Source organism: Protopterus annectens, chromosome 10.part0, assembly GCF_019279795.1.
Source record: "Protopterus annectens isolate FY-2018-M chromosome 10.part0, PAN1.0, whole genome shotgun sequence".
NCBI lineage: Eukaryota > Metazoa > Chordata > Ceratodontiformes > Protopteridae > Protopterus > Protopterus annectens.
The window spans coordinates 334,703,692-334,731,469 of record NC_056744.1 but is presented as its reverse complement, the minus strand read 5'-3'; the positions used below and the strand labels follow the sequence as shown (position 1 = coordinate 334,731,469).

At 42.8% G+C, this 27,778-nt stretch overlaps 1 protein-coding gene across 1 annotated transcript in view; it reads left to right on the top strand.

Annotated features, from left to right (window-relative positions):
- The window catches only part of RALGPS2 (Ral GEF with PH domain and SH3 binding motif 2), a 2,773,917-nt gene that overhangs the window by 1,455,490 nt on the left and 1,290,649 nt on the right, over positions 1-27,778 (top strand). The window contains exon 9 of the mRNA XM_044085226.1: positions 1,715-1,841. Within this exon, the coding sequence (XP_043941161.1) occupies positions 1,715-1,841 (127 nt within the window). The remainder of the gene's footprint in view (positions 1-1,714; positions 1,842-27,778) is intronic.

Below are 27,778 nucleotides of genomic sequence, written 5' to 3'. Positions count from 1 at the left end.
ATTTTAGCCTGTATACCCAAGCCTGGAGTGGACAGAATCTTATGGTGCCCTCTTCGGTGTGACTGTGACTGATTGGCATGCTTGGGGTTTTGGTGCACTTCCCATTTGAGAACCCCCTTCATCTTACTTGTAATCCTGTAGGTCCACTGTATTTTCAAAGGTGCTGTTTCTGATTCCTGATCACTGGTTGCCTTTTCTGAAGTGAGTTTGCGTTCTTCCCCTTTGAGAAAGGCCTGAAGCCAAAGTTCAGTTCTGATTGCATCTTATGAGTATGAGTGCTGCCACATTATTTACTGTGCCGTGGCACACATGGCTCTACATTCTGTTAAGGTCCTTCATGAGTCCATCCCCCACCCCTGTAATTGCACGTTCATGCTACTTAGTCTTAGTCCCTTGTCTCTGTGTTCTGGATCGCTAGGTGGACATTTCTTTTTCACAGTCTTCCTGTCATTTGTGAGATGAGAGTAGCTCACTTAGGCTATCTGTGAAACAGAGTCCCTCCGTGACCCTCTTCATACGTGATCTAGATCAATGGAAGTGTGGCTGCTGATTTACTCCTGGGGTGGCGCCCATGTCCCACCTAGACAGAGGAAGTCTGTATTAGCTACCATAGACCCTTACCTCTTTGAACTTCACTCACCTAACCACCAACAATTGCGGCAACTCAAGATAAATATGGCTAGGCTTGTAAGGTATCTACAGCTGTTAGCCTAGTAACCTATGAATCTATTTGTGGGTCAGTAGCCCTTTACTAAGAGGGGGGATCTGTTTTGATCTATGGAATATTAGCTCTGGGCTCCTGCTCAAGTATTCATATTCCAGGGTGTCACCTTTTCTTAGCTTGGCTCGCTGTCTGTAATGTAGTACCTTATTGGGTAAAGGGATCGAGTTTGTTTTTACCATTGCAAGTAGTAGTTTGGATCTTTTTTGCCGCCTTGAGACTTTGTACACTGAGCAACTGTCAGTCATGAGTTACTGTTGTGATGTAGATGGTTATAACCCTGACATTAAGGAGATTAAGACGCTGTCCGGTTCGATTCTCAGCTAGAGCGTCTTCTGCGTGGAGACCTGCGTGAATGGGCGTACCTTTGTTGAAGGTTGTGCGTCAGGGCTGGTAACTATGCATGTAAAAATCAACTACCAATCAGCAGACCAGAGTTCCGCTGTGGCGATTCCTAACCGGGAAAAGCCGAAAGAAGACTACATCTGTATCCATTTCCTGGTCCAGATACTGGGGAAACCAGCTAAGAGGAGAAATGAAAAGGTTTCCTATTTTTGACATCTAATTTTCTTGTTTTCTAATATTCTGTTAATTCCAGGTTTGTCTTCACTGGGCCAGCCCACCTACCTTGTTAACAGAATGAAATAGGTAAATAAATAAATAAATAGTTGCCTGTCTGTAAGAGAAAGAGATGCATCTTGGTGACGTGTTTTCCTTCTGTGCATCTCTGGAGGAGACTGGTAGCCATTCGGGGAACCACTTGGCTGTGATGGGAATGGGGTTGTTTGGAGCTGTTATCTCAACTTCTTAAGAATTGTTATTCTTAACAGCTTATATTAACTTCATACCCACCAGGGTAGTTGCCTCCTTTATCCTGCCCTTCCTACAGCTTTGTGATAATGTAAACTTTTGGAATCGCGTCTTACTGTTGTTGGTATGAAAATCATTCAGGTGTAGGTACAGAAGCTAATTTTGTTTTGTCCTTTTTTCCAGTTATTGAGTCGAAAGGATAAAGCGATGTTTGAAAAGTTAGAATATCTAATATCTAAAGAATACAATTATAAAAGACTTAGGGACTTCATCAGTAGCTTGAAGATGACACCGTGTATTCCTTACTTAGGTAAGATTTTTTTTTTTATATATCCATGCAGGTGTTTTGTTCTTGTTTTTCTGTACTCCGTTTTTATTCAAAGTTAAAATTGTGCAAGTGCAAGTTGGTGTACATGGTAGTGTGTAAATTCTCCTTTGTGCTTTTGACCAACATTATTAGAATGTCTGAACAGAAGACAGAGAAGAGGAATGAACTGAAACAAGTTAACATGGGAGTATGATTACCAGGCCAGTATGGGGAAAGAGGACCCTTTTCAGACATTCTATCTAAATATATATTTTTAACCATTGTAATGCACTTAGTCACAATATTTATGCCTGTCACACTGTGTTAGCATACAGTATCAAGAGAAATTTCCATTGTCACATTTAGTTACCAGCCCAATTTGGCCCACAGCAGCATTTATTGTAAACCATTCTGCCCTAATATGCAGCAGATAACACTTGTATATTAGATGTTGACAGTTTGGCAGATATCTGTGTTTCAAAGACCTTCTCCATTACTTGCAAAATTACCTTATTAGATATTAAGTGATTGTTTTGGTAGTTCATGATTTGTTCTGAAAGTGAATACTTTGGCATCAGGAGCACTGAAAACTAACAGGGTATCAGTCAAGGACTGATATAGTAGTGCATTGCTTACAGCTGCTGGACATAGGCTGCACTTCAAAATATGTCCAGTTGGTAAGTGTTTAACTGTCACAGAACTAAATGTATTTAGCAAATATTACCAACAAAAATGTACAGCAGTGGTTTGGGAATCAGAATAAAGAAAGTTTTAAGAACACTGCTATTTAGGAGTTATTGGAAGCAGGAAACTGCCATATTATTTGACGTTTGCATCCCCGTCCTCACATATGATCATGAACTGTGGGGGTACTGACTGAAAGGATAACATTATGGATGCTAACAGCAGAAATTAAGTTCTTTCAAAGGATTGGTGGGCTTTCTCTCCGTGATTGAATGAAGAGCACAACAGTCCAGAAAGACCTAGTAGAACCACTGCATAACAGTCCAGAAGGACCTTGAAGTAGAACCACTGCTTCTGTGGATTGAGAAGAACCATTTGAGTTGGATTGAATATGTAGTGAAGATGTCTTTTGGTTGCCTCCTACTGGAGGTGTACTAGACACAACCTGCTTGTAGGAGATAACAGGGTAGATCCAGGACACAATGAAGTGACTGTGTCCTTCACCTGGTGTTGGGAATGCCTGGGGGAATCCCACAGAATATGAGTGAGCTCCCCCCCCCCCCTCCGGTAGCGAAGTGTGGTCTGTCCTGGTCAGCTTGCTGTCACCGCTACACTCCCCAGAGCAGGCAATTTAGAAAATGGATGGATTGATAGAATAAAACTGTCCATTGTATGTTGTTCATCTGTTCTGCACAGTAAACTTGTACGTTGTATATTATCTGTTTGCTCTGCACAGTAACCTAATGTGGGTTCAAGCATGGATTGATGGAGTAACACTGTACATTGTATGTTATCCATTTCTTCTGCACAATAACCTTATGTGGTTTCAACTTTTTCAAAAGTCAGTAACATTTCCCCCCTTCGTTATATTGTTGAATGTAGCCATTCTGATTTATTGGGGTCTGTATTTCAAGGAGATCCTCGTTATATTACTGTCCCCCTAATAAAGATGAAGGCTGCAGCAGTGCTGAGGGGGCAGAAGTTGATTATCTGATTTAGCTCCAGATTTAAACCATAAAGGTTTCTCATTTCAGGTAAAGTGGGATATGTCAGTGCAGTGTGTACTTCTGCTCTTCTCTTGCCATGTTTTGTGTTTGCAAGTTTATTAAATATGATGCCAAATCATAGAATACCAGTGTACTTCTGGTAATTCCTTAAAGATAGGTAGATGAAAAGGGTAGGTAAGTGGGAAAGCTTTGAAGTAATGAATTCATCTTCTTTTAAGTGATAGTAACATTACACATAACCATCAACTTAAAAGGGAGACCCACTGAAGTATGCCAGTTAATGTTTCATCCCCTCTTTATTTATTCTTTGTTGACCAGGTTAGTCCCAATAGGCTTGAAGCCTCTTTTCAGGGGAGACCCAAGGTGCTATTTATACTACTAGGGAAATTTGGCTCGGACATCTGGAAGCTTCCCCTACTCATGTTGATAGATGCTTTGGGATCTTTTACATTGACTTGAGCTACCACCAACTCAAGGAGATGGCTGTTCAGTTCAACTCCTCATCCAAAGGGCGACACACACAGAAATGCAACAACCCCCCCAACACACACACACACACACACACACACACACACACACACACACACACACACACACACTGCATTGTCAGCAGTTGGTCCACCTGGTGTGGTAATAGAACCCACAGCCTTCTGCACCAAAGACAGATGTGCTAATTTTTGCGCCACAGACTGTTGAAATCTTGTTGAATCTCTATTGAGCCTGTACTGATTACATACCTGTTCTGTTTATCCACGGAGAACCAAAAGGAGTAATCAAGTCGCAGCATCTGAGATGATTGACTGTTGACATGTTTTGAGTGTGACTTACTTTTAATATTATTCTTATGACTTATCTTTTCTCATCTTGTCAGTTAGTTTTCCCTAGCTTTTTTGAAGAGGGATGTGGGTACTTTGATGTTTACATATGTACTAATGAGGCAGGTAATAGGTTTCAGAGCTGAATGTTACATTCTGTCATTTTCTAACTTTATGTACATCTTTGCATTCTTTGCTTTCGTACTGGAACTAGTTTTTATTCATTCAATCATTTTCTGAATCCTGCTGTATTCTATATAAGGAATAAGAGCCTATTCCAGCACAGTTGTGTTTTATTTCCTTCTGTGTGCCCTGAGGCATTTTAGACAGGAATTTCATGTCCCATCTCCTGAATTTGTGTTCATTCATGTAAGGAACTTCAGCAGTAACATTATGCAGTGCTTGTCACAAGAATGACATGTTAACATAACTAGAAGATGTGTTCAGTATTTTCTATTTCAAATGAGGGTGCAATCTTCAAAATTACGTAGATAAATCGCACAAATAAAAAATGTTGCAATACTTAACACTAGCTGTAAACAGGAGGACAGTCCCTTCAGCTCTATGACTTGGAGGGAAAAGCCCTAATTATGATGATGCAGTCATCCGAGCCAATGATGTGGTTGGCTGGGGAGCAGGACGGATAACAAGGTGGTGTGGAATTGGTGGTGGTGGGGGGGTTGCATATCCTGTTCAGAGTCTATGCTGAATCAGCACAGGGTTATGACTTTCAAGGGGGCAGGACTGATTTTGGTGACGTAAGTTGTGGAAATGGTAAACATGCCATCAGTGATGGCCACCGCATGCATACCCTTAGAATGTCAGAAAGATTGAGCAGATTTAACACAATATGGTGAAGTAGAAAAAAAATGATTTTTTTCCGTGAAGGATGGTCTATGTCGGTGCCACTCCCTTCCCACAGCTCTTGCCCTAGGAGAAATTAATTGCACCATAGGGCTCTTACCTTTGGGGGAGCAAATGGTCCAATAGGGTATACAGAAGAGCCTGCTGATAGGATCAGAAGGAAAAAAAAAAGTAATCTAATCTTCTATATTTTGTAGCCAGTATGTTACAGTTCTCCTTAAATAACTTGTCTTAGCTCATGCTGTATATGAAAGGGTTTTTGTCAAACTTAAAACAAAACTGGATGAGCACGTGCAGCTTCCTGGTTTATATTTTTCCATTTTAAACTTCGTTCTTCGTTGCACCACATCAGTGGTGTGGATAAACTGCTTGGGAGTTGGTCTGTTGTGGGAGAATCTAACCTGTTAGGGAGTATAGCTTTGGTTAAGTAATCACCAAAGTGGTGATTGCAGGTTAGATTTTCCCTCAACAGTCCAATGCCCAGCAGTTTATCTGCTTCACCAACAAGGTGGTGGTTTTAAAATGTAAAACAAATATAAACCAGGAAGTTGCACACACTCATCTAGTTTTGTTATACTTTTAACCTCACCTCTCCATGTTCTGAGGGGTGAGAGAGCTTTGCAGCTGATGACTATGTTCTGGGCAAGCTGAAACCACTGAATTTATTCATTTTTTGTCAGACTAATGTATTCTAGAAAGTTGCATACTGTATATATTGCATGTTTACATAGCCGAGTATCTCCAAAATATTTCTAGTCAAATGTTTAAATAAGATATCTGGTTAAGTTGCACTGCCTTAATTTAAGTAATGAGACAAGGCTCTTGAATTGGCTAGGTGAATGCACTTCATCATAGCAGTTGGAGAGGAGTACACAGCAGCCATAGGGCAATGTGGCTGTAAACTGCTTATCACATGTAATTCAGAATGTATAGAGAAATAGTTACATTTTCTCTTAAATTAATGCTATGAATACTGACTGTTATTTTCTTGTAGTTGGATGCTTTTTTCAGATATCTCTTAAAAAAATAAAGTTAAATGAAGGTTTTGTGAAATTGCTAGCAATCTTGTTTCTTTTCTTTGAGCTTCATTTATAGAATATGACTTACTTGTAGACCAAACCTGGCAGTAAGTACAGGATATGTCCTTCAGCACTGTGTTAGTTTGCTAACTGCTGCTAAATGGGAATGCAGAGAGAGGCACACAGGATGTTCAAATAAGCTGTGTGTGAATTAGGAAAATGCACTTTAGATAAACATATATTTTTTATACATTTCTTCATTCATACTGCTGTAACAGAAAATACTTTTATTAGTGTGGTTTGAAGTCGTATGATTTCTTACTTTCTTTAGCTGAATGGGTGTGTGTAGTAAGAATACTTTGTCATCTTCTACTATCTTGGTGTGCAGCCAGTCACTGCCTCTGTGTTATGCATAGTTTTCTTGACCCTGTCCTCTATAGCTGACCTTCAGTTCCCTCCATTACTGAATCTTAGAATCCTGAAAGATGTTACTTTAGCTGGTGGGGAGGTAATTTTGCCTTGCATAACACGAAAATAAAATAAATTTACTTGGAAAGGAGATCGAGCTGTTGCAAAGTGTGGCGTAACACCTCATGGATATGATGCACATTTAACTGTGAAGGGGGGGGGGTCTGTCCTAAACCCCTCCCCACTCACCCACTGGTGACTGTAAGTAGCATGCTTCATAGCCTTGACATTACTTTCCTGCCTTCACTGAATAGTGCCCAGTTATGGTCAAAAACACACCATTCTCCAGGGAAAGGAAGTTGGTCATTGGTCTCTTAAGCAAGCCCCCCTCCCCAATGTCAGCTCTCCAGCATATCAGTTACTAGTAGAGCTCAAGCTATGGGAAACAGGTCAGCTCAAGCTTTCCTGTTAATGTACCTTTGGGGGAGGGCCACCTCATTTACTGGGTCTTGTGTTCTCCCTTCATCCGGTATGTAGAACAACAGATGTTCTTTTAGTTAATGTTGCAGTATTCTTTACGTTTGCGTTATATTCCGCCCAATGACCCGACGTCCGGCCTGTGTACAAAAGCTTAGAGCCACTGCCTGTACATGGGACATCACGTGAAGGCACAGATAATGTCTGCCATAAAGGGACGTCCGCATGTACAATCTTCAGAACTTTTTCTCTGCCATTCAGAAAGGTTGACTTGTACGTTTGGTCTGCCATTGGATATTGCTGGTTTCGCTTTATGGCTTCATATAAGTACACCATAGGGGATTTAATTTGTTGTTACTGCCTTTTGTTAATGTCATCCAGGAAGGGCAAGTGTATGTGTGGAAGGCAAATTCCACATAAGGATAGTCACAAGCTTTGTTCTGTTTAGGGCCTAATCATGACCATTGTTCTTGTTCTGTCTGTTAGGCCTTCGTACCCAAGACATTGCATAGTCTGTCTGCTTTAAATCTATATTTAGAAAACCAGAGACTGAAACATCTGATTAGGGATACGATGGAGGGTTTTGGGAGTTCTGAGCCATCTGTGAAGAGGAAGGTCAGCAAGCTAGGCCTGAATCCTCTTTGGTTGCGCCTATTCCCTCAGATATACCTCTTGAGGTTGGTGAAAACCTGGTGGTGCATTTGGAGGCAGGATCTGCTTCTTTGGCAGGTACCACAATGGAAGCCGTTAGGAGTGGGGATCCTAGCACATCTGAGGCTATGCTGACATCTTGTTCGGACTACTTGAGGGAGCCACAACTTATTATTTTGGAGGACCTGGGAACTGTTCCTGCCCCTCAGTTTAAGGAAATGTTGGACGTAAGGCCTACGTCTGCCCATTCTCCTCAAGAGACGCATGTTAAGAAGCAGAAGACTAGGCATTCCACCATCCGTTCCACACCTCCATCAGATTGGGATGTTTCTCCCAGGGTCTCATTAAGGCTCTGATGGCCTTGAGGCCTCCAGATTTGGCTTCTCCTATTTCATTGCCTGCCTTCTCCTCATCTCCTGTGTTGCCATCGGGGTGTCAGGGGTCATCTTCTGTGCAGGCTGTGGGATATCCGGTTCATGATTTGGATTTTGAGGGGTGATCTTCAGATGAAGGGTCTCTAGCATACTCCACCCAGATTCCTTCCCCTCTGGAATATGCTTCTCCAGAGGAAGAGTCTAATGGGGGGGTGATTCATCCACAGAAGAGCTTTCCTTTGGGGAAACTATTAATAAAATGAGGGAATTCTTTGTGAGATTCTTAAGTTTCACAGAAGCAAAAGAGATGATATGATCTTCTCCAGTTGGAGCCCCCTGCTCCTTCAACAGTCCCTCCAGTCCTCCCAGCTTTCTTAGATGCCGTTGCATCTGCATCTAAAACTCCAGACTCCCAAGCTCCTGCCCCTAAAAGGCCTGACCGTTTCTTTAAGGTCCTTGATGATTGTAAATTTCTTTTTAAATTCCCTTCAGCTGATCCAGCTGTAGTCTTCATTACTTCTGACAAATTTTCTCTTGTATCTCCTTCTACAAAGTTGCTGCCTTCTGACAAGGAAAGTAACATTTTAGAAAGGTTGTAGAAGAAAGTCTATATTTCTTCCATCTTGGCTGTCAGACCTATTAACTACCAGATATACATGTCTCCGTACACTCTGACCTTGCTTTCTCGTACTTTCCAGACTCTCCTCCGATTACTGATTCAGAGGTTAAGTCACTGACACACACACTCTTTTGTCTGCTTCCTCCCAGGTGGCTAGTCATTCAATCAAATGTAGTTATGATGTAGTAGAGGTATCTTCCAGGGCAGCAGTTTCTGGTTCTTTTTTGAGGAGGCATTCCTGGCTACATCTCCAGCCACTCCCTGATGACATTAAGGCCAAATTGGCACTCCCTGATGACATTAAGGCCAAATTGCTTGATGCTCCTTTGGACAATTCTGCCTTCTTTGGCAAAGCAGCTGCAGAGCTGTTTACATCTCTGAAGGAAAAAAAGGTAAGGAGCTCCAGGATTTGCAACCTTTACTTGTTTTCCCAGTCCCTAAATTCCATAGGAATTTCCCTGCCAAGACTCCCTTTGCCAGAAAAGCTGCTCACTCCTCCTCCTCTTCTACTCCTCCTGGAGCTAGGCCATGCAAGTCTTCCAGGAGACCCCAGCAGTCTAAGGCTGTTGCTTCTGCTCCTTCTCCTCAGCAGCCATTTCAGCCCAAGTTCAGCTCCCTCTTCCAAGTCGTATCTCTTCACCTTTCTCTCTCCCTCTCAGCTTGGATGAAAATCACTCAGGATTCCTGGGTGATTTCAGTTATAAAAGGGATACTTTATGACTTGTAAGACACTTCTTCCCTTTCAGGGGATCTCAGCCTTCCTCCATTCAATTGCACCTGTTTCTTCTGTTGCTTGCTAAACTTTCCAACCAAGGCACCATTCAGACTGTTCCTTCAGGCCAGTGGGAAAAGGGGTTTTCTCCAGAATATTTCTTGTCTCAAGAAAAGACCATCCTTGGAGGCCTATCCTAGATATTTCTCTATTAAACACTTTCCTGGTGGTGCCTTCTTTTAGGATGCTGTCTCTGCAATCTCTTCTTCACCTGCTTTCTCCTTGAGCTTTCTTAGCTTGTCTGGATGTCAGGCATGCCTATCTGCATATCCCTATTCACCCACAGTTCATGAAATTCTTGCATTTCTCAGTGGGTTCTTTGCACTTTCAGTTTTCTCCCTTGCTTTTGGTCTTTCCACTGCTCCAAGAGTTTTCACAAAGTGCCTAGCCCACCATTGCCTGTTTAAGGCTGAAAGGGCTTCAGGTTTACTCCTACTTGGACAATCTGCTTTCTGGCCAGGAGTCCAGACCTGTTACTCCAGTACCTGGACCTAGCTGTTCATTTACTGCAGGGCCTAAGATTCTCAAATTTCAAAAAATAGTCTAACCCTAACTCAGGAGTTCATATTCCTGGGGTGCAGGTTTGGGACAGACTTGATGATTTTTCTCCCTTCAGAGAAAGCATTTTTTCTTATAGCATAGATGGAGTCTCCTAGTTTCATAGTTTAGTACTAGGCTATCTGCCCTGGGGCATTTGTAAGCCTAGCCATAGTGATGTGGCTTTTGCCACCCCATGAAATGGTACAAAAATGTACAGAATAAATTTAGAATACTGTGCCTCTGTCTAGTAGTGACACAACAAAGGTCCCCTTATATAATAGAATTAGTTTACTGTGCCCCTATCTAGTAGTGACACAGATGTGACCCCTGGGGTAAACTTACGATCTCCCATCCACTCATCAAGATTTCTCTTGAAGAGAGTCAGTGAGGGGCTCTGCCTAATATGAACTGGGATCTTGTTCCAAAGCATGGGAAGCCTCTGGGTTATGAATCTATCCCTCCAACATGTCCTATTCATACTTGTGCCGAGGTTTAAGTCTTTAGCTCTCGTGGTCCTGATGGATTTGGATTTTTTGAGATGGAGCATGTCCATCAGATCCTGATTGGACATGGTCTTGTACGTCAGGCAGAGATCACGTCTGAGCAGGCTGTATGCTACTGAATAGAGCTAAATTTTCTTTAGTCTGGCAGAATAAGACACATGTTGGAGACCCTTGATCCTCTTGGTGAGGTACTTTTGTGGTCTCTCCAGCTGTTGCAAATGCCGGGTGAGGTACATACCAAATGGGGCATTGTACTCGATCATGGGTCTGATGAGGGAGGAGTATAGGAGTACATTGACATCCTTGGATCTGGATGTGAATCCCTTCATGATGAGGTGTGCAAGGTAGAATGTTTTTCTAACCACTTTAGCAACGTGGGTGTCAAATGAGAGGTTGCTGTCGACTTGGGTCCCTAGGTCTCTGATTACTTTTTCCGTACTCAGTGGGTTGCTGTTTATGTGATAATTTGTGGGTACTTTGTTTTTCCCAAAGGGGATGACTATACATTTTTTGGCATTTAGTTTAAGGCCGTGACTCCGGTACCAGTTGTCTGTTTCTGTGAGGCCTTTTTGTAGGATGTATGTGTCCGCTGGTGTATTGACTATGGCGCCTAGTTTGCAGTCATCTGCGAACTTTGTCAGCCATAGCCCTCCCATGTTTGCTTTAACATCTGAGAAATAAATGCCGAACAAAAGGGGTCCCAGGACAGATCCCTGTGAGACACCACTTGTGACTGGCTTTGAGTCTGACATTGCTCCAGCGATTTTAACTTTATGGGTTCTGTCCTTTAGCCAGTTTGCAACCCATCTAGTGACATAAGGGTTTACGTTTAAGCTGTTGAGCTTATCTATGATGCCTGAGTGGGGAATTGTCGAAGGCCTTAGCCAAGTCCAGGTAGGCTGTATGGACTGCTTTGCTCTCATCAATGGCTCTAGTGACTGTTTCGAAAAAGTCAACCAGGTTCAAAAGGCAGGATCTGCCCTTTACAAAGCCGAACTGGGTGGGGTCAAGTGTCTGTAGGTCTCCTATGTCTCTGTTTATGAGTTCCATAATGATTCTTTCCATAGCTTTGCAGACCAGGCTGGTTAAGCTTATGGGGCGGTAGTTCCCAGGGTCTGTAGAGGTACCCCCTTTGTGGAGTGGGACCACTGTTGCTGTGTACGCCAGTGTTCAGGTACATATCCTGTAGTAAGGCTAAGGATAAATAGCATTTTTATGTGCGGGTTTAGCTCCTCTTGGAGTTCACGTAGCACGCAACCTGGGATGCCGTCAGGTCTCATTGATGCTGTGTTTTTAGCTTTGTCTCTTCTGCCCCTTCCTTTCATCACAGCCAGGGAGTTTCTGTGACTGCTGGGGTTCATGGCTTCCACAATCCCCATGCTGCCTTTTGCAAAATTACACATGAGAAAGTTCCAGTGGTTCCAAAAGACAGTTTGGTCCCAGCATGCTCATCCTTAGCTGTCTTGAATCTTCTTCCCTGCCTGAAAACGGAGCTACATTGGTGGATGCAGCAACTCCGTCAAAACCCTGGCCTACCACTTCAAGTACTTCAGCCAGCTCAGCAGCTTCACACAGATGCCTCAGATTTAGGTTGAGGAGCAACCTTTGCTTCCAGGAAAGTACAGGGTCTTTGGTCATCCTCTCAAAGGAGGGAGGATATCAACATCAGTGAGATGAGGGCTCTGACGTTTCATCCTCTCTTCTTGCCAGGACCCCTCCGGATTCTTACAGAGAATACCTAAACAAGCAGGGGGCCACAAAATCTTACCTCCTTTGTCGCCTGGCCATCAAAGCATGGGAATTGGCTGTCAGTACAAACAGTAAAAGTAATGTCTCTGAAATTCAGGCATTGATGGCTTTGGGGCCCCTTTCTGGTTTTCCACAATGACAGAGTATCTTTGAGAACTAATCCATCCTTCATGCCTAAAGTGGTGAATGAGCTGTCTCTTAATCAGTCCATCCAGTTACCTACTTTCTTCCATTCATGTCAGTCCCATAGTGAGAGGATTCTGCATTCCTTAGATGTACATAGACGACTCAGATTTTACCTTGACAAAAGTACATCTATTAGGAAGCCTGATCTGCTTTTTCTCCTTTCATTCCAGGGTGCTGGGTTTGCCTGTTTCTAAACAAACTATCTTTGCATGGCTCTCCGAGGCTTTTGTGTTTTATGATTTTCATGGGAAATCTTTATCTTCTGTTAAGGCCCATTCCACCAGATCAGTTGCCTCCTCAGGGTCTTTCTTCAAAGGCCTAGATGCTCACTCCATTTTGGAAGCTGCAACCTGGTCATCTGTTCATACTTTTACAAAGCATTGCATGTTAGATAGTATCTCCAGATTCAGGGCAGGATTTGCCAGGGCAGTTCTGCATGGATTTGTGGAAGATGCATCATCTTAGTCTTACCCTGCTCCTTCCCCCTCCCTGGGTTCCCTTTCAGCTTTTGCACTCTCTCATATGTAAAGAATACTGCAACATTGAGTAGAAGGACAGAGAATAGTTGAGTAAAATCTTCCCATGTCCATAGATGTCCTTCTCGTCTATGTTGCAGTATTTTACCCACCTGCCTTCCCCCTACAACTTGAGTGTCAAAGGTGATACACACCACAGTGTTTTGGGTGACATGCCAGCGATCACCAACACCAGGGTTACCAAAGACACTGCTTTTGCATTCGTTGCTCATGTGAAGTGCACTGAATTATTTTGTGCCAGGAGCTTTTGACATGCTAAACCTAAAAGGTTCGCCATCACTGCTCTACATCTTCTTTCCTAGGATGACTACCCTTTAGGCTCCCTTTGGATTTCCTTTTCTCATGGGGATAACTTATTCTGCGGATTGTATGTGCAGATGTCCCTTTTTATGGCCGACGGTATGTGTGCCTTCATGCAACATCCCACATACAGGCACTGACTCTAAGCTTTTGTATACAGGCTGGACGTCAGTTGGAATACAACCCCAAATGTAAAGAATATTGCAACTTAGAAGAGAAGGACATCTATGGTTATGGTGAGATTTTACACAACTATTCTCTACTGGTGATTTGGTTAGTTGCGTGTGTCCTACTGTTGCTGACCTTTTCTGATGGAGATCATTACATTACAGCTGTCCTGTCCTAATCAAGCACCTGATTGCTTTGCTTATTTTTTATTTCTTGTAATGCACAAGAAGTGGCTATTGATCCTTCTCTTTCACCCCAGATACCTCAGCATATCTGTAGAGGTCCTGGCAGTTGTTGCTGTAGGGCATATTGTCGTGTGGCAAGTAGGGAATTGCTGAATTTACAGTAACTTGTTTGTTTTGCCCCCCCTCCCCCAAGCATCATATTTGTCATACTGCATTCCTGTTTACTGGTCCCATTACAAGAGAAATGTAATTTTAGCAGTGAAACTGTAGGTTAGAATTTAAAAAAAAAATGTGCCACATAGTGCATGCAGACCTGGTAATCTGGGTAAGAAATATGTATTTTATTTTTTGTGGGGGGAGGTGGTATAGTTGGAAGAATCTGCCAGGGATGACTCTCTAGCTTTCGGGAGACTGTCATAAACACAGTTGAAAATTCTAGCACAATATCAGGTGTTTAATGGAAAGAATGCATATCTTTATCAGTGAAGGTGTTTTATCAGCATTTGTTTAAAACATTCAGTACACTGTGTCAGTGCCAGGTTCCCCAGCTGTCCCCTCACTTGTCTCTGACTTGTGTTCCAGTTTGGCAGATGAATTATTCTTTCACTAGCAGCTGTATAGCTTATGTATGCTCAAACCATAATCGGATATTTTAGTACTTCTTAATGGCAAGTTAAATTCACAGTTTTTGATCATTAGCTTCGACTTGCTTTTTTCAGATTTTTTTTTTTAAGAATCACTTATTTTGCACTTTACCTCCTTTGGTTGTTTTCTGAATTTATTTAATTTTTGAATTTTGTTGCAGTTTTTAGTTACCATCTTTGGTTGGTGAAGAGCCTGTTTGACCCTGCAGAAATTCTGTAGTAAATCTTCCTGCAGATAACAGTTGTCTCTACAGGGCTTTAATATTAAGAATGATATTTCCTTTGACCGCTTCTTTCTCTTCATACTCTAGTTTGCGTTTTAATTTTAAGTCAGGAGTTATTCTATAGAGTTAAGAATTTTTAATTTAAAAATTACTGTTGTGTTCTTGAGGCTGGCACGTAATTAGACAAGACCCACATCTGCATTGTGTGTTCTGGCTGGATAACATGAAGTTTAGCCATAATTGTCAGTTCAATCTTGCCTACCTGCAAATGAACGTTGTAATCTGCCTCGCTACTAAGAGGATGGCAGAAGTTAAATGAAATAGTTTTGAGCAGAACTCCAGAAAAAAGGTTGCCTGAGAAATTCTGAAAATAAGATGTCAAAGGAAATATTCCATGAAAAGGAGTTTGGAAATGGGAAGGAAATATTGCTTTTGTTTCTGGAACAACTAAGCTAACAGAGGCAATATCCTTGTCAGCAGCCACTGAAGGTAAAGTCATGTCATCAGCTCTGATTACAAGACAGGGACTTGAAATTATACGTGATCAGCAGAGAAGTATAGCCCGGCAAAGGCCACATTTAAGGTACCTTTGCTGGTTACAATTACAGTTGACATTAACAAAAAAAAAAAAAGTGTGTGCACAGTGGGTTTGCATTCAGGAGTTACAGCCCAGCAGCCTTTCTATTTAGATTGGTTTTCCACTGTAAGCATTCCACTTTAGTTTTGTGAGAAACAGTCAGGTAATGTCCTCAGTCCTTAAGAAAAAAAAGTGCGTCATGGGTCTGTGATTGGGTAGGTCTTCACTTTGCTATTTTTTTTTCTTTTTCCACCATTTGTTGATGCATAGTGCAATCGCACATGCGCTATGAAACAATACCTAGACGTATGGTGTGATCACACATGCACAATGAAATAATGCCTTGAGCTGCCTGCTGCTTTCATAGTTCATGTCTAGAGCTGACTTTTATTGAAGTATGTGTTCCTGTGTTTGATGTCAAAAGTGAACTGGTGTCCTTGGGGCAGGCACACAATAAGCCAATACCCACACCTGCAATGTCTCTACTGTGTAGATGACTTGAGGTTTTACCATAGGGTTACCATCTGTCCCACTTTGCGAGGGACAGTCCCTCTTTGGGCAGTTGTGTCCTGCAAAAAAATTGTAAAAATTGCAAATGTCCTGAGGTTTTAGGACAAAATTATTTCCTATACTTTATGTAATAGTTGCATAAAACAGTTATTTTGTATCTGAAACGCCTAAATGTTATAAGAAACAGAATAAGCAACTAAAATGATTCAAGAATAAGCTTTTATTTAGACAAAAAAATGAAGTTCTTATAGGTTCATAGGTTCATACTAGGCTATCTGCCCTAGGGCATTTATAAACCTAGCCAGAATGTGTTTGGCTTTCGCCACCCATTTTAAATTTATTTTGCCATGCCCTTTTTCGAGGTTAGTATAGTGTGCCTCTAACAGTGACACAGAAGTGATACCCGGGGTAAACCTACGATCTCCCATCCACTCATCAAGATTCCTCTTGAAGAGAGTCAATGAGGGACTCTGCCTAACCTGGACTGGTTTTATTCCAGAGTGAAGGGAGCCTCTGGGTTATGAATCTGTCCCTCCAGCATGTCCTATTTATTTCAGTGCTGAGGTTCAAGTCTCTCGAGCGCGTGGCTCGATGGGATTTGGATTTTCTGAGGTGCAGCATGTCCATTAATTCCGGGTTGGACATGGCTTTATACATCAGGCACAGATCGCCTCTGAGCAGGCGGTATGCCACTGAGTAGAGCTGAAGTTTCTTTAACTGGGCAGCATATGGCATCTGTTTGAGCCCTTTGATCCTCTTGGTGAGGTACGTTTGGGGTCTTTCTAGTTGCTGCAGGTGTCTGGTAAGGTACATCCCAAAAGGGGCATTGTACTCCATTATGGGCCTGATGAGGGATGAGTAAAGGGGCACGATGACCTCCCCTGATCTAGATGTGAATCCCTTCATGATTAGGTGGGCTATATAAAATGTTTTTCTAACCACTTTGGCCACGTGGTTGTCAAATGAGAGATTGCTATCAACTTGGGTCCCCAAGACCCTAATTACTACTTCTGTACTTAATGGATTACCACCTATGTGGTAATTTGTGGGCACTTTGTTTTTGCCAAAGGGGATGACTATACACTTTTTGGCCTTTAGCTTGAGGCCATGGCTCTGGCACCAGTTGTCTGTTTCTATGAGGCCCTTTTGGAGGATGCTTGTATCGGCTGGAGAGTCTATTATGGTGCCCAGTTTGCAGTCATCTGCGAACTTGGTCAGCCACAGTCCTTCCGTGTTGGCCTGTACCTCCGAGAAATATATACCGAACAAGAGAGGTCCCAGGACTGAGCCTTGTGGGACACCACTTGTAACTGGTTTGGAGTCTGACATGGCTCCAGCAATTCTAACCATGTGGGTTCTGTCCTTGAGCCAGTTTGCAATTCATCTAGTGACATAGGGGTTTATATTTAAGCTGGTGAGCTTATCTATAATGCCCGAGTGGGGTATTGTATCGAAGGCTTTTGCGAGGTCCAGGTAGGCTGTGTGGACCCACCTTCCCCTCGTCAATGGCCTTGGTGACTGTTTCAAAGAAATCAACCAGGTTTAAGAGGCAGGATCTGCCCTTAAAGCCGAACTGGGTAGGATCCAGTGTCTGTAGGTCCCCAATATCTTTATTTTATGAAGTCCATGATGATCCTTTCCATAGCTTTGCAGACCAAGCTAGTCAGGCTTATGGGGCGATAGTTTCCAGGATCCGTTGAGGCACCACCTTTATGGAGAGGGACCACTGTTGCTGTACGCCACTCTTTGGGCACATATCCTGTAGTAAGGCTGAGATTGAACAGTAGTTTTATGTTTGGGTTTAGCTCTTCTTGGAGTTCATGTAGGATGCAGCCCGGGACACCGTCTGGTCCCATTGATGCTGTGTTTTTTGCTTTGGAGAGGGCGGCTCTTACCTGAGCATTTGAGATGTCAGGGGGGCAGCACTCTGCTGGGATAGATATTTGCCCTTTTGGTGGGGAGAAGTTTGCGCTGAACCTGTCAGCTAGGATGTTGACAATGTCTGTGGGTTCGGTGTATTTTTTGTCATTTTAGACTAATTCTGAGCATGTCTGGGAATTACCACCCAGGTTCCTAACATAACTAAAGAAAGCCTTGTGATTGTCCTTAGTGTCCTGTGCAATTTTTCTCTCGAAGCTGGCCTTAGACAATTTTATGAGTGCCCGTAGTTTTTTGCTAATACTGATCAGTGATGCCTTCCCTTTTTGGGATTTTGCTCTATCATTTAGTAGCTTCCTCCTTCTATTGTATAGTTTGTTTATGGCTGGGGTCTACCAGACAGGACGTCTGCCTTTGGAGGATTGGGTCTTGGTTTTATTTGGGATTGAATGATCCATGCATTCCTGAAGGTGTTCATAGAATGTGTTTATAAAGGATTCTGCGGTCTGGGCCGTATTTTCCACAGGCCCGGGGGCTTTGAAGGATTCCACATCGGTTTTGAGGAGTGTGAAATTTGCTTTAGAGAAGTTTTTCACTGTGGTTTTCTGGGCAGGGGGTGGGGTCGGGATGTGAATATCCAGTGAGATTAGTTTATGGTCTGATCTTACCAGTGAGGGATACACTTCTGGTCTGGAGCATAGAGTCCCCATGTTGGTGATGATCAGTTCCAGTATGTTTTCCCCTCTTGTGGGAGTGGTAACAAGTTGTTCCATAGCATTTGAGTTTATAAATTCTAGGAACCTTTGGGCTAGGGTGTTGGAGCTAGAGTAATGCTCCCAGTCTATGTTTGGGTAGTTGAAGTCGCCCAGTATAATGGTGTTTGGAGAGACCTTCATATTTTCCAGTGTTCTCAGGAAGGCCGAGTGGGGTTCCTGGGTTTGGGAGGGTGGTCTGTAGCAGGCTATAAACTGGAAGGCAGTTTTACCCACTGTTAGTTGCACATGGATAGTCTCTGAGGCTTCGTGCTTTGCCACCAACCTGGAGGTGTGGGTATCTTTGATGAATATCGATACTCCCCCTCCTTTTGTGGTTCGGTCCAAGTTTTGGGGCCGAAAAGCATGGTATGAGGTATAACCTGGTAGTGCTGGGATGCTCTCGGGAGCCCTAAACCAGGTTTCTGTTACTGCACAGATATCGATGTTCTCCATGCTAAGGAGAGTTTTGAGTGCATGCATCTTGAGGTTTAGACTTCTGGCATTGAGTAGCATTACTCTTAGTTTCTTATCCCTTGATACCTATGGAGGTGGGTTTGTCTTTTGAGCCTTGCCTAAAAAAGGCACTATGGGGGTAGCAAGAGCCTTTGCCAATATCCGAAAGCCCAGGGGTGACAGGTGCAAGCCGTCCCTAGCGAAGCATCGTGGCTTGTCGAGCATATCATCCCAAGCTGACAGGCATTGGATCCCCTTTGAAGGACACCAGTACTTAAGCCAATTGTTGAAATTGATCATCTTGTCTTCATATTGTGGCATCATTCTTGGTGAGGGTAAGATGCTACTCAAGGTCAGGGTTATACCGGCCTGGGCTACATGCTCATGGAGCTCCTCTGTCTCTTTTCATGTAGTCCAGGGAGGTACGTCTCAAGTCATTCACACCAGAATGGGCAATGACTGAGTCATATTTGTACTTGCCTTGGAGTGACCTGAGTGCTTGTGTTATGTGGCAGATCCTAGCGCCCGACAGGCTGCTCACCGTGACCCTCTCCTTGTTCAACCTGGTGAGCGGGACGTCAGTGTGCCTGACGATAGTCACCTATTAAAAGTGTATCAGGTGTGTTGTTTAGTCTTAAGGGCTGTGACTGTTCAGCACACTGGCTTTGTGAGATATGTGTTGAACGTGTTTTGTTTTGGGGTAGCGGTTGCTTGGGTGTCTGCTTTGGAGGTCTCTGCTGCTTAGGCAGATCTTTATTTAGAGCCTCCAAGTATGTTTTTGTGTGATTATGTGTTTGGTTTGCTGTCGTGGTAGGTCTATGTGAGACTGGAATTGTAGTGAGTGTGGTTTCCTTCTCCTGACTTGTTATGCCAGTACTGAGTTGAGAGAGCTTAGCCTCCAGTTTGGCTATATGGTTGCATCTCTCACATGTGTTGGAATTTGTTGGGAGGAGGAGAGGGTTGTCTGTGTACATGAGGCAGTTGTAAGATTGCCTCAAGATTCCGAGATTCACCAGCTGGACCGGAGAGGAGATTGACAACTGACATTTGGACATGCTAGAATAATATTGGGAATTCCTTTATAATTGAAAACAAGGGCCAGTGGGGAGTGAGGGTGTAGTGCTTTTAATTTTTAGTGCTGAGTTATATAATTGCTTTAGTGAGCAAGTGCCAGGTAACTTAAGTGCAATGTGTTACAGGTAACGTAAATGCAAAAACGACAAACAGTAACTTTCTTTAAAGTGAAACAAGGAAATAAGTGCAGTAAGCAATGCAGATATCACTAGTGATCCACAGAAGCGCTGGGAAGCCGCGTATTAGGTGGAATTAGCGTTCCAGGGAAATAAGCAAACAAACAAGCATATAAACAAAGCTAGATTCAGCAGGCCTGGATCTAGTCTATGCTACAGCAAACAAGGTGTACCAATTTCAGTAAGATACAGTTCAAATATTTAGGCACTATAAACCTTTAACCAGAAATTCCCAGCTCAGAACGGCAGAGTCCAGCCTCTTCTCCCACAAGAGTGCAGACCATGAACCTTCTTAATGTAAAATAACTGGCCCGAAGCCCAAGTGCTTAAACCAGAACTAATACACTTTAAGAATAACAGACACTGGGCTCTCAATCAGCAGTTCCCAACTTAGAAGGATGAAAGCTACCTGTCCTGCCACCACAGTGCATGCCACAAACCTTCCTAATGTAAAAGAAATGGTCTGAAGCCCAAGTGCTTAATCCAAAAGACTTAGAATGATAGCTACACTTTAATCAAGTTACTACCAAGCAGTAATAAATACAATTGAATACTTCAGAGAATGCCTGGATTAGTCCTCAAGTTACACAAACAAAGCTAGATCCAGCAGGCCCAAATCCAGTCTATGCCACAACAAACAAGGCGCACCAACTTCAGTAAGAAGCAGTTCAGATATGCATGCACTATATAAGCCTTTAACCAGAAATTCCCAGCTCAGAAAGGCAGAGTCCAGCCTCTCCTCCCACTGGTCGTGGGTATGTTTTGCCCTGCAAAATCTGACGTTTGTACCAAAAATGTCCCACTTTGGGCATTTGAAAAGGTGGCAACCCTATTTTACCATCATTGTCAGAAGTTCAGTCTTGGTTACTTGCAAATGCCAGAGTGTCATAGTCTTGCCTCATTACTAAGGATAGAAGAAGTTGAAATATCTTCATGTGAGGATTGACAGTAGTGTCCCACAGACTGCCCCCAGGTATTTGTTTGGAACACTGAGAAATGGAGGCTTGGGCCTCTTGAGTTCTACACTTATTTCTGTTTCAGAGATGACCAGCCAGTCCCATGTATGGAAGCTCATAATTTGACAGTTTCTTGAATTTTCACTGTTGCTTCTCTGGACAGCTAGGGCAAAGTACACTTCCATTTCCCCACCGTTGGGCACTACATTGTCTCAGTTGGCTGTAACATGCTTATGACAGATTTCATCCTAGAAGGTGGCCCCTCAAGTTACTAGATCACTATTTTATGGTCATCTTCAGAATGTAGGACTTTTCTACTAGAGTCTCCTTTGAGCACAATTGAGTCTGATGACTTAGGTTCATATAGATCTGCTGGTATTAATTTTTTGCAGTTCAATTTTCTTGCCATCCCCCAGGCAGATCGTTTAATTTTGATGGAGTTTGTCATGTTTCATGGTAGTGCGGATGGTGACCATTTAAAATGTCAGGACCTGCTTCATCAAGCCCTGAAATGCAGAAACTGAACGGCCAAAAAAATGGACTAGTGTATATACCAAGTCGGAGTACTCCAGTCTGTGGAATTTCGTCAGGTAGACCAGTCTCATAGCTGGTATATATAGGTTCTGAGGGTGTGGGGAGATTGCCCCTTGCAAAAAACAAGCTTAAGGAGAAGAGCAGTATCTGAGATTCTCTGTTCTCCTACATTTGACAGTACGAGTGTGGATATTTCACTTACGGGCCAGTGTTCTCTCATGGCCTGATGTCAGCACTGAGCAATGTGCAGGCCTGCCGTACCCATGTCCTGCCATTAAGCAGAATTTTTATTCTGTCAAGTGCCAGAAGTGTTTTAACTAACACCCAGTGTCAGCCAGTCACATTCTCGACTCAACACACGATCATATATGAACTGATCCATGCACTGCTGATTTGAGGAAGAGGACTCCCATCTTATCTTCTTTTGATTAATCTGAGAACCTAGAGGTCATTATGTTTAGGACAGCTAAGGATGACTCTTCCTTGTTATCTCTCCCCTCCCAGATGACACCTCTTTTTGAGGGAAAACCCCCAAAAACTTTAGGTTAAGAAGTCCTCCACTGACTGTCCTGTGAGTCCATATCACCTTCCCAAGAAATGTCTCTGAGTATTTGGAAAAAGATGAAGAGCCTTTGGCCACCCCATTTGTGGAGTCCATCACTAATGATTCCAGGTATACATTTTGGATGTTTGTGGTCCTACGTCTGTTAGCAGAGTGGAGTATGATCCTTAACAGACATTCTCATGCTGACTCCTGGGTGATTTTAAAATGACAGCATTTTGCCACTCTGCTAACAGAGGCCGAAGCCTTGAACATGTGGACAAGTGAGTTTTCATTTTTGACACACTAGCACTTGGGGCCCTCGCCTGTTTATCGCACTTGTTCAGGTTCCTGTCCTCTCTGGTGGACAGCACTATATAACATTTTTATTTTCTCAGAGCTTGTGCTGAAGGAGTAAATGGTCAGAAGTGTTGCTTATAGCATCAAGAGTGGACTTCATGTGTGTTTTTTTTTGTAATTGTGCTTATGTTGTAGATAAGGAGACTGGCTTAGGCATGTGCTTATACTGTATGATGTAGCTGAGGCCTTCCTGCCTTAAAGAAGAGTCAGGCAGTTCATCCTGGACCCCTCTTTCATGGGGGATGCTTTATTTCTCCAGTTTTTTTTGAAGACCTTGATAAATTATTTGTTGGAAAGAAAGCAAGCCTTCCCAACTGGTTTAATACTACTGTAATCCTCCTTTTGCCCCTCTACCCTTTTCTAGCCCTGCCAAAGTCCCCATGACCTATTAGTAGCCCTTAACCATAGTTATGTGCACTGCTGGACTTTGATGTCGACCTTTTCATGGTAAAATAGCAATTTTTAATGATTTGGTAAACTGGCGGTTTGTGTGTTGGCACCCTCATTAGAAAAATAAGTAAGAGAACTAAATGTTTGTGTAGGCAATCATGGTAGTAGATACTGTCACTAACTTGTATACATTTTTTAAACAAAATTCAGGAAAACTAAATTTCTTTATGCAAGACAAAGATGTTTACTAACAATTGTGTATTAAAGTGAAGAGGTTTCATTGGTTATGTGGACTTGAAACAGTGTTTGCAAACATTTCTTTTCCCTGCAAGACCATAAATCCTGTGAATTAATAGATGGGAATTTTCACATGCCACAAAGTTTAACATTTAAATGATGCATATGATCATTTAAGATTAAAGGGTATGGTGTATAAAAGTTTCATTTTAAAGGAGAGTATGTATAATGTTTTACTGTGTGCATTGGCATGTATTAGTTGCTATGCTGAGTTTTTTCTCCATTTGTAAAATGGTCCTCCTATGAATAGGTTTAAAATCCCTCTGTTTTTATATTGTCTTCCTAGACAAGACTGTAGCAGACTGTGATATTTTACCCTTGAATGAGTGGAGAACATTCAGTATTTAGGGAGAGACTATCAGCAAGCGATGTTCAGCTGTCCATTAGAGGCTGGCAGTGGTTTACAGCAGGTCCCCATTGTCTTTACAGATGTAACTAGAAACTTGCTCATAAGTTTCTTTTCCATTGTCTGCATTTGATGGTAATTTGTTTACATTTGCTGAAGAAAAATGGAGTGTAAGAACATTTTTATTTTGTTATACTGTGGTTTATTGGTGGTGCCTCTTGCGTCATACATCATTGTGTATTGCTTGACAAGTGAACTAACTTTGAACAGTAGAATAGGCATTCTCTTAGGTCATTTCTTATAAAATATTTATTCTAATGATATATCTGATACATGGCTCTCTACTTCCTGTGTTCATATGTGCTTGTTTGCTTGGACTCTGATATTTATAGAAACTGTTGAAAAATGTACCATAGCTGATAGTGAAAATAAGTTTATATTAAAAGGTTTGATCCCTTGAGAGGATTCTTTAGAAATTTCCCACCTCTTGGGGTCCAACTTCACCCAACAGGCCTTCCAGGGGTTAATCTAAGGACAAGGCTTCAAAAAAATGATAGTTTGGTCCCAAGGGAGTCCCCCCCAGTTATCCTAACGGGAAGAGCTGTGAATTTTCTGTAGGGAAAGGAGTCTTCACATTAACTGTGCAGATCATTGAAGGCTACCTCCCCCTTACCTCCTGGGTGTGAATCCTCCAGGACAAAAAGTGTTCTATACTGGATGTTGTATTTTACACTGGATGTTCCAAGGGGACCCCTTTAAAGGATTCTCCTGTCAGGCTAGTGCATTCTTTTCCCATAGGTTGGTTTCTCTGGACATAGACTACTGAAGTTGTCAGAGTATGTCGCAGTTTTAGATGGGTTTTGATTTTCTCAGTCCACTTTGCATTCTGAGCTGGATAATGATAGTGACACCCTCTCTTAGCTTCCTTATTGGCTCCTGTTCCAGCAGCAATTACTTTGAGCCCACCTAATGGCCTACCTCTAACCTCTCTGTGCTGCTGTTTTTGCAAATGTTTGGCATTTGTCTTCGGTGCCAACATCTTCCTTTGGCATCTGCCCTTGGGGTTGGTGGCTTGGGCCCATCCTTGGTGCCAGTATTTCCAAGAGCAGTTTTCAACCTTTGGGCCCACAAGCATCAGTGTCATCTCCAGACAATCAGTTGGTGTACAGGCTCATTGATGGTGTTAATGTGGTTTGCTGTTGCGATTTTTGGCAGGGGATAATAGAGGTATGTGTCCTGCTGCAGGGCAAGATTACATAACTCTCTCTGGTTATGTGACTCTTGAATATAGCTATTCTACCATATTTAACCAGAGACCATTTCTGACCTGTCTGAGCTTCCTGTTATTTAGTTGCAGCAGGACCGAAGGTCGGAGGACTTCAGTTAGAAATGGAAGAAGGTGTCTGCGACAAAACTTTCCTCTTACAACTTCTCCCTGCATACGTCCCCACCAAGGGTGGTCAGATCATGAAAGGAGGAGGCCTGTTCTGAGCTTGACACTGAAGTAGGTGAAGCTGGTTTCCCATTTTCATCCCAGATGTAACATCCAGTTCAAGAAGATCTTTCAAAGGATGCAGGCTAAATGGGGATGTTTAGTGTCTTACCCCCTCATCTTCTGATAAGGCTCTGCAGGAAGCATTCCCATCACTGCCATCTCCTCATTGGATGGCATCACACATCTGACAGGCTGTGATCACATAGGAAGCATGGAAGGATTCCAGTGTTGACAGTCTTGCTTAGGAATCAAGACACAATTCTGTGGAAACATTAGGACTGGAAATGTTGCAGAACCCCATAATAGACTCTAGTTGTTTTAGTGGCCATCAGATATCCTTCAACCGTCCGACCTATAGAGTCATGTGGTCTACCCTCTTGAAAGAGTCAACAGCAGTATGTCATTGAGAAGCTGATATGCGTCTTCCTTCCTTCCACCCTTTTTTCTCTTTCCTTCCACCCTTTTTTCTCTCCTGTCTGTACACAGTACAACATGGCTGCTTACCTGCACCCAGTCAGCCAGTTTAAGAGCTGGGCTTTTCTGGGCAAGGCAAGAAACCTATGTACTATTTCTTCCTTCCATTGCCTCTCCCTGGGATGGGCATCCCAGGGAGAGGCAAGAGCCCTATACACCAGTTGTTCCTTTCCAAGTATCCCCAGTGGTAAGAGCTGGACAACCCTAGGTGAGGCAAGAGCCCTATGTACCATTTGTTCCTTTCTGTGTATCCCCAGTGGTGAGAGCTGAGTTGTAGGGAGAGGCCCTGATTGCTGGTTGAGGAGTGGCCTTACCTTTCCCATATTTGGAGCACTCCTTTCCTCATTGCGGTTCTCCTAGCTTTGCTGCATGCTGTCTGTGGCAGGGGAGCATGTGTCTATGTGCTCATTTAGCTGCATGCATTTCTGCAATGGCATTGTGTGGTCATAAACTCATACTCTACTGGTGCAATACCTAGTGCTTCCAAATGGTGTCACTCAAGAGGCAAGTAAGAGCTGCCTCTCCCCTCTGAGTGGACAAACCAGCATGAATCCCCAGTCAGCTCTGTCAGGTATGCAAGCCGCTAGCTTAACTGTGGTTGTTGGGCAATAGTTGGGGGTATCTTCCACTACACCACTGGAGATGGCCCCTCTACCTTTGCTTTCAGAGTGCTACCAGGCATACATGGTGAGATTCCAGTACACCATGCTAGAGAAGGCAACGGACCCAGAACTTAGGAAAATCTCCCCACTTGGGTATTTGGGTTCTCTTCCATTAGTAACCTCATATGTCATGCTCACAAACCAGTGAATGTTGTAGTGATGACAGAAAGCCCTGGGAGTTTTATTTATTTACTTACCATTTGTTCACTGGGTAAGTGGACTGGTCTGTTGACCATTTCCAGCAACGACCCCCTGCTGAAAGGCTAGGAAGTACATCACAGTCGTTTAGTCAACAATATTGTATACAAAAGAAGTAGAAAGCAAATTCAGAATATACTGGTAAGGTTGAATGGATAGGGTTAGAGTTAACAATCATAACAGAGTGCTCTGAGAAAAGTAAAGCATATATATACAAAATGCAAGCTAAAATATGCATAAAATATATATTCACGTGAAAGTGTGTATAAGATGCCACATTGAGAGGCTGAGAAAAGTTTGAATGTATTCTGTTATTCATGATGCGGGATGGCCTGTTCTGTGGCTGGTTCAGTGGCTCCAACAAATTTGGCCCTTTACTTAAGGAGAAGCTTGAGGGACATGAGAAGGAAGGAGGACCTTTATAGCCATTGTCTAACTTCATGGCTGCCCATCCCCTCTTGATGGCTACAGATAAGCACACATCAGATGTGATTCAAGCACTGCCGACAGTGACTGTTCCAGCAACGAAGGGAGAGCCAGTGTGGTGTACGGTCGTGGTTACCAAACTGACAGTAAGAATTCTAGACAGAATCAGTGATTCATCAGCCGTCAGTCTGTGGGACAGCAGCAAGTTCTGAGACCCTTCATGATTGCTTTAGTTAGTTGAACTAAGAGTTTGGGGGGGGGGGCTGTCTTTCTTTCTATGTGCTAGCACAGGAAGCCATCACTCCTAACAAATAGACAATTTATATTTTACATACGTGTATTTATTTGATTCATATTTGATGACCGGGCAAGTCCACTGGGCCTAAAAGGAGCCTGTTTTCAGTGGAGACCTAGGGAGAAAAGCTCCAGTAACAATGACAAACATATTAGCGTATACATATACCAAACAAAGAAGTTATACAGCTTTATGCAGCATTCTACATTAAAAAATTTTTACTTTCTACAGTAAAATCTAGCAGTTGTACAGTCTGAGTCATTAACAGTGAATTACAATTGAAATTTTACATTCCACAATAATAGTAAAAAAATAACAATAGAATAGTCTAAGGATCATTAACAGTGAATTACAGTTGAGGACAAGAAATTGTTAGAAATAAACTAACAAAATATATAGGTTAGGGAGGAGTAGGAGGGCAAGTGATGCGAGTGCAGAGATGATCCAGAGTTAGACGGGTTTTGATATAGGGGGTTCCTATGTGGGCAAGGAGCAGAGGCATTACTACTTTTGAAGATAGGTAAGAACGGAGGAGGGATTTAAAGTTAGAGTGGTTATGAGTATTTCTACGGGAGGGAGGAAGAGAGTTCTGTAGTTTAGCTAAGGAGCAGGATAGCAGAATGTGTCCAGGTGGCCGTAAAGGTTTGTAGATTTTGAGCAGGTTCTGATTTTCTGACCTAAGTGAGCAATTAGGAATGTAGGGGGTTGAGGTGGAGAGAGAGGGATAGGAGGATGGGTTAAATATGAACTTATGGGCAGTGGTGAGTTTAAGAAGATTCAGATAGTTGGCCATTGCAGTGAGTGGAGGGAGCTACAGT